Source organism: Epinephelus moara, chromosome 19 (genome assembly GCF_006386435.1).
Source record: "Epinephelus moara isolate mb chromosome 19, YSFRI_EMoa_1.0, whole genome shotgun sequence".
NCBI classification, from domain to species: Eukaryota; Metazoa; Chordata; class Actinopteri; order Perciformes; family Serranidae; genus Epinephelus; species Epinephelus moara.
In genome coordinates, this window is record NC_065524.1 from 4,171,551 (window position 1) to 4,179,405 (window position 7,855).

General features: G+C 38.8%; 2 protein-coding genes across 3 annotated transcripts in view; one reads left to right on the plus strand and one right to left on the minus strand.

Moving 5' to 3' along the window:
* borcs7 (BLOC-1 related complex subunit 7) overlaps positions 1–7,855 on the plus strand; it is a 1,032,483-nt gene that overhangs the window by 134,063 nt on the left and 890,565 nt on the right. The gene's annotated exons all lie outside the window — the stretch shown is intronic.
* The window catches only part of exo1 (exonuclease 1), an 89,597-nt gene continuing 81,820 nt past the window's right edge, over positions 79–7,855 (minus strand). Inside the window, exons 12-14 of the mRNA XM_050070684.1 lie at positions 7,452–7,541; positions 3,160–3,356; positions 79–1,791 (exon numbers count right to left, since the gene is read on the minus strand). Coding sequence (XP_049926641.1) covers positions 1,680–1,791; positions 3,160–3,356; positions 7,452–7,541 — 399 coding nt within the window. The 3' untranslated portion in view covers positions 79–1,679. The remainder of the gene's footprint in view (positions 1,792–3,159; positions 3,357–7,451; positions 7,542–7,855) is intronic.

Consider the following 7,855-nt stretch of genomic DNA (forward strand, 5'->3'; position numbering starts at 1 on the left):
TACATATATATATATATATATATATATATATATATATATATATATATATATATATATATATATGTACACACACAAGTTTTTAGAGAGCCAATGTTTATACTCTGTAGGACAGAATTGTGATTTGACCAGCTGTGTTATTGGACTCAAATTAGAATAAGATCTGGGAGTCATCTGCATAAAAATGGACACTGATATTTAACTTCGGAATGATATGGCCTAAAAGTAACATTAATGGAGAATAATTAATGGCTAAGGACTGAGCCTTGAAGCACTCCATTGGAAAAAAAAGGTAGGTGAAGGATTTAAAGTCACCAAATGAAAAGTCTTCTATGAGCTTATCATGAGGTTCATCTACTCAGAGGTAGGTGGGGGTCGACATAGATTCAAACTTTAAGCAGGATTACACTGACTAACCTGAGGAGAGATTTTCTTTGGTTGAATGGCTACGATTACATGATGGCTTCTCATTCGGAATAAAAAATAAATCTGAATGAAATCATTCGGAATTAAAGTTTTTCCAGGTAGTTTACATGGGAAATATTCATTCCGAATGAGGGTTTACATGGGAGATCAGTTCAATCGCCTTTATTCAGGTCTGCGCAAGGTTTGGAGTGGGGAAGGTTTCTGATTGGATAGGGGGCGGGGCGGATGTTACGTGTTTACGTTTACCGGAAGAAAACACTGTAGTCCTCGCTCCGGATAACAAGATGCTTAACGACGCCGTTCTTAGTGCCTTTTTCGGGCTTGTTTTGCTTATATTCTTGAAGCAGCAGTACGACAACAACCTTGTTCTGCTAATGCTTCATCTGTTGAGGAGGAGAAGGGAGATAGAAGACCGTGCTGTGGCAAATGGAAACCGGTGAGCGCAAGGAGTCCGACTGCTCTATCTCAGCCTGTTGCTATGCAGCCCATTGCTATGCGCGCTATATACGTCATCGCGCCAGAAGGGCAAGGAAACGAGCATGCGCAGAATGACCAGAATGAACTTAAAGAGGAATGAGTGTATACATACACACAAAATTCTTTCATTCGGAATGACAAACTGAATAAACCACCCGCTTTAATCGGATTTAATTTTCAATCGGAATGACCATTTTTTAATCGGAATGACCGTTTACATGACCACTTTTAATCGGAATGGCTTTTCATTCCGATTAAAAGTGGAATTAAACTGTCCATGTAAACGTACTGACAGCTAAAAAAGCACACAGTCCATCTGACAACACTTGACAAGAGAGAGAACTTAAACTGTTCTATACACTAAAACCCACCGAAAAGCCTGTACTTGGGCTGACCGGTGCAGATACTTGACACTGTTCTGAAGACATACCGTAGGAAGCCAGCCACATTCCTCAGCATGCATGTGGGCAGGACATTTTCACTTAACATTCAAATATGCATTTTTACCTGGTGACACGTTCTTTGACTGCTGTGTTGAAGGGTTTGACAATAGCAAGATGTGATGCAACCCAACTTCATACAACTTTAGAAACTCAACATCAGTTACTACACAATCTACACCCAATCACAATACACTTCTATTGCAGGCCAGTTGCTTTATTAAAAACTATACACTAAGAAATACAACTTGTCAAGAAATCATTAACATAAGTGGTATGTTTAAAAGCTTCAGTCCCACACACAGCGCTTAGCACTGTGTGAAACATTTAAAGCATCTTTCAGAAGCTGCTGATTAAATTAATGTCAGTCTGAGGTGAGTTTGCCGGCAGGTTGTCTTTCACAGGAGACATGGGCTCTCCTTTCTTAGAGGGAATCACCTTCTGGGTATCCCTGAAAAACACAAGAGGGGTGCTATTAGAGCTGTTCCATTACAAACTGTGTCCCTCATCAAAGTTACTGGCATCCCAGTTTACATTAACTGTCCTTATCTTGTACCGTGTCAAATAACCTGCTGCTACAATAAAGCAGCACATGGCTTATGTAAACAATGCTGTTACGAGATTAAACACGACGTAATGTTACCTGCCTGGATGAGCATCTCACTATGCTAGCTTCTTGCTTTAGCAACATTAGCTGCTCTGTTTCAACAATGTTTGGATGAAAAACCGTGCATGCAGGCTGAAATTCAACCGTGCTGTTCTGTCAGGAGATGCAGTGGCTTAAACCAGCGTTGAGTAAGAAAAGTAATAACGCTGCATGTAATTTTTTAAGCTATGAGAAGAGGAAAAATGTCTGCTAGCCGCTAGGCTAGTTTATGCAATGTAAACATCCTTAAACTAATAATGGGTGATTAGCAAAAAACAATTGTTTTGTCAATGAACCTTGACAGTTATTTTTGTGCTGAAAGTTGTACTTTTGTTGAATGATCTTGTTGTTTTCCCCTCAGGGCTTTAGGCCAGATATTCCTGAAGTTTTATGAAAAAGATCATAGTTTGGGTTAAATGAAAATATTTCTTCCAGAAAGGTCTCTCTGACAGATAGCCCTGAAGGTTAAATTATCCCATTTGTTGTTTTATTTGTGTTAGTGAGAACAAACTCATTAAGTTAATTTTAGTGTGGTACTGTTAAACATGATGATTTATTCACTGTGAGCTGGAAACAAACTAACAGCTCCCCAGTCCATATATTAATAACATTTGCAATGTCACAGTGGTGCTCCATGGTTGCAAAATGTGACTGGATAGTAGCAGTCTGGAGCCCTACAGATAATACACATGCTGTACCTGGAGGAGTGTGTGTGATGTATAATGTTTGTGAGTCTCTTTTGCGTATCTCTGAGAGGGAGAGAGCAAGAGAACCAAAACACCAAATCAAGTCTTACACCAGTGGCTTAAAAACAACAACATGACAATTTAGACACAATGTTTGCAATATAGCCTATTCATACATCCCACATGGAACAAGCTGCGACACATTGAGTATATTTGATATATTGGCCACCCCTAATAGTAACTAGTACTATTAGTAAAGTTAGTAAAAATCCAATATAGTGTATGTGTAATCTCACCCAATGATTGACACATCCATGATATGCCATAACATTTTTTGTAAGAAATTTCCACTTCCATAATGTTCCATTATGTTCACTTGGCACTTTTCCATTAAAACCAGATTTTCAGCATCATGTTAAGAATGTGATAAGAATTCTATTCAAATATTGTATGAATTTACAAAGTAACTTTAGTATTTCTCATTTACTTTTTGAAGCTGAAGTTCTTCCAGAGGCTGCTGATGGTGGCCTGGACACCAGGGTTGTTCTCATTATTGGAGGAAACTGTTTTCTTTCCAAAACCCAAAGACTTTTTCCTCAGTCCACTGGCCCTGGCCGGGCCAAACAGTCGCTCTTTTGATGCTTGATGCTGATTGCTGGACTGTGGCTTCAACAGACCTGAAACCTGGAGGGTGAAAAACCATGTAGCAGAGATAAGACTGAAACAAGAGACACACACAGTGTTTTACTGCTACAAAAATGTCTTCAACGTCATTCTTCCTAAATTGTAAATTCAATTTAAAAAAAAATCTAAAAGTGAAATAACAAAATGAGTACAAGTCATATGTGTTTTTTAAATACAGAGCTGGTATCAGGACATGGTTAGCCTAGCTCTGCATAAAGACTGGAAGCAGATGGAAACAGCTAGCCTGGCTCTGTCCTACATTATAAAGTACCACTACCAACACCTCTATAACTTAATAAACTGTTGTTTGTTATAAAATAGTTGTAGTGTGTCATGGCCAGTGTCTACTGCATGTGGCTGTGTCACAGTTCAGCTCTGCCATTCTAGCCCATGTGCCAAAGTCAACGGCTATGTCACCAGAGCTTCTCACTGGGGACTCTTTGTCAGCTTTGCTAGCTTTACATCCCACATCTAATCCTTCCTGGAGCATCTCTGATTAGGGGTAGAGAGAAAAAAATTGATACAGCATAGTATCATGATAATTTTGTGTGGCAATATTGTATTGATACGCAGACGCCAAGTATCAATTTTTCATTATATAAATTATGAATTTACAAATATACATTAAACTCGATAGCCTACTAGAATAATATCATCTATTCATTTTTCAGTCTACTAGATACATTTTGCTGCAATAAAAATTATTGAAGTGAGATGAACAGACTGAAAACTTTTCAAAGACAAAATTTTCTTTTGGGGACATTATTTACAGTTGAAAAATGGTGATAAATCGCAATATATTTTATTGCAAAACTCAGCATATAGCAACATGTTTGAAATTGCAATAATACTGTATCGTGACTTAAGTATTGTCATAACATCATATCATGGGGCTTTTTTCCCACCCTTATCTACACATACTACATTACAGCAGCATTGATTCTTTTGTTGCATGTAATGCCCCAGGGAGTTAAATAATTTTTTTTCTTTTTTTTTACTCCAGCACAGTTGTCATGAATGTTGAAATTAGCCATAGAGACCAAAACATTTTTTTTGTACCAGGCTGCAAACATGTTTATTTCTGCTGTTAAGTTGGACATTTTAACATGGAGGTCTATGGGGACTGACTGGCTTCCTGAGCCAGCCTCAAGTGGACATTTGAGGAACTGCAGCTTTTGGCACTTCTGTGTTGGCTTAATTTTTCAGCCTAAGAGGTTGTGCCTCAAAAAGTTGAAGGTAGTCCTCAGGTAGTTAAAACTCCATTCTGTCCGCTCCTGCTTCTATATGAATCAACCAAGCAAGTAAAATAACTGGCAAAACTCAGCCTCCACTATCAGAACTTCATACCCAAGCAGTCACACAGAAAGCCAACCTCATCACAGCAGATCCCACTCACCCCCTGCACAAGTCCTTCCAGCTCCTACCATCAGGTCGCCGCTATAAAGTCCCCCTGTCCAAGAAAAACACTTACCGCAACTCTTTTATCCCCACTGCCATAAACATTTTAAACAAACAATAACTCAAAAATGACCCCCAGCACATGCACTTTACCACATTGCACATTTTAGAGTTTTTCTTAAACTCTGTATAAATTATTTATGCTTCAGTATTCTTTTATCTCACTAGGTTTTTAGGAATTGTGTGTTTCTGTGTTGTGTCGTGTCGTGTTGTTTTGTTTGTTGTATGAGCAACGTCTAAGACGATTTTCTGTCACGACAGACAATGAAGCTTTTCTGATTCTGATTCTGAATGCAGCTGAATTTAACACTGTGTTGTAATCAGTGAGCTTTAGATGTTGTTAGGTGTATTTTTCACTCAAAACAGAGCCCAGCTTGGGGCGTCGGTGGCTTAGTGGTAGAGCAGGCGCCCCATGTACAAGGCTGTTGCCGCAGCGGCCCGGGTTCGAGTCCAGCCTGTGGCCCTTTGCTGCATGTCTCTCTCTCTCTCTCTCTCCCCCCCCCCCCCCCCTCACGCTTAACTGTCCTGTCGATTAAAGGCAAAAAATGCCCTAAAAATATCTTAACCAAAAAAAAAAAAAAAAAAAAAACAGAGCCCAGCTAGCTGTTTCCCCATTTCATTACATTCTGACTTCAGTTCTGCGCTTAACACTCGGGCTGGGTTAAAATAATCGATTCATCCAAATCAAATTGATCTTCATTTGAATGACCTGATATTGATTCATAAAATCTGAGATTGATCTTTTAATATATGCTTTTTCCCACGGATGTGTGAAATTTCAACCTTGTAAATCTCACCGGTGGTAAACGGGCACTGGCACTAAATTATTAATGACAGTAGCACATACATAGACAAACAGAGTACAGATGCCGCAGTGTAGACAGAAAAGTTAAGATAACTTGAACTGACGTCAACTACGCTTGTTACTGTGAGTGCAATAAAACCTCCTTGAGGAAAAAGTCAATACTTTATCAATACACCTGTTCAACAACAAAGAACATTAAAACATGTAAATGTGCAGAAAAGCAATATTTCAATCTGCTCTGTCTGCACTCTCTCATCCACTGCTGCTAATATTATGTTATGAACAGGCACAGAGTGCTTTTCAGCAAATAGCAAAGTGTTACTAACAAGCTGAAACTACAACTGTTTTAACAGTTTAGCTCAGTTTGCCACGTATCTTAAACTTTACCAGTCATAACTTTATCTGCAGGCAGTGAATCTCCTCAGCAGCAGAGGGAGGAGCAGAGCTGACGGGAGGACTGATACTGACTGATGTCTCTGTTATTATTCTCTCTAAACTTCACTCAGTATTGTGATGTCAGAAATATGATTTTATTGACATTTTAGATTTGTTTCCCGTGAGATATTAAGTTTATATTGTGACTTTGCTGTTTGATTTTAGTGTTGCTGCTCTATAAACTACATTTAATTGTAAAATATTCAATTTTAATCCTGCTCTGAATTTATTCTATTGGGGGCGGCAGTAGCTCAGTCCATAGGGACTTGGGTTGGGAACCGGAGGGTCACTGGCTCAAGTCCCCATCCGGACCAAATGCGGAGCGTGGCCTGGTGGCTGGAGAGGTGCCAGTTCACCTCCTGGGCACTGCCGGGGTGCCCTTGAGCAAGGCACTAAACCCCCCAACTGCTCGGGGCGCCTGACCAAGGCAGCCCCGTCACTCTGACATCTCTCCACTTTGTGCATGTATAGGTCCTGTTTGTGCATGTGTGTGTATTTCGGACCTGTGTGTTAATGACAACTGAGTGAAAACTTGAATTTCCCCTCTGGGGGATTAATAAAGTATATAAAATTAAAAATAAAATAAAAAAAATAATCTTTTTTTACATAAATCCATGTAAAATTTACAGTCCTAATTCTCTGAGAATTTCTTTCACATTCCAGCAAAAATGGGTGCTTGAACTGAAATATACCCAATCGATATCGAATCAAATTGAGGCCTTGTGAATCGAAATCAAATCGATTCAGGAAATCAGTGGCAATACCAAGCCCTACTTAACACACAGACATGCAAATATGTGTATTCCCCCAAATGTAAACGATGATCATGAAGGACAACCTTTCAAATTACAGGAGTTCTCCTTGTGGAACTTGTAGTTTTAGAGCCATGTCCATGCTCACTAGGCTGACATGGAGCTACAGACACAGAGCATGTATACTATAGTTCTATGTACAATGCGTATAGCTCTGCTGAATTACTGCAGCAATATGTTAAAAATGACAATGTATGTATTTCCAGAATTTGCAGTCATGAGTGAGAGGAGCCTTTAATGGTCATATGGCTTATTCCCTTCAGTTCTATGCAGATTAAAGCTGTCTTTTTCAATTTACATTTATCTTACATTTTATTTTTACAGAGTAAGGGATGATGTGCTTATTTGATTAAGAAATTAAATTAGGAACTTATGAGTTGGATGATATTATTTTATAGTTTATTTTCCTGTCAACATGGAAATACTCATTACCAGCACATATCAAGCCCATAAGGATCACATAACACTCCACTGTCAAATGGCAAATAATCTCTGGAAATACTTAGTGCCTCTAAAAGAAGAATTAAAACTAAGTTTCAAAAAACAATTTGCAAAATGCTGGCTGTAACTCAGGAACAAACTCACCTTTGACCTGAGCATGCCAGGTTTCTTATCTTCTTCTATTGAGTGTGTGGGACTCTGCTCTGGCTCAGAATCTTTGCTTGATCTCATTTCCTGAGGAAATACATAAAAAATACGTAAGAACACAAAACCACACTACCAAAATGGCTTTCTGCACACCCACTCATGATCCATATGTACAGTATCTCACATAAGTGAGTACACCACTCCCATTTTTGCAAATATTTCATTATATCTTTTCATGGGACAACACTATAGAAATGACACTTTGATATAACTTAAAGTAGTCAGTGTACAGCTTGTATAGTAGTATAGATTTACCTTCCTCTGAAAATTACTCAAAACACAGCCATCAACATCTAAACAGCTGGCAACATAAGTGAGTACACCCCACAGTGAACATGTCC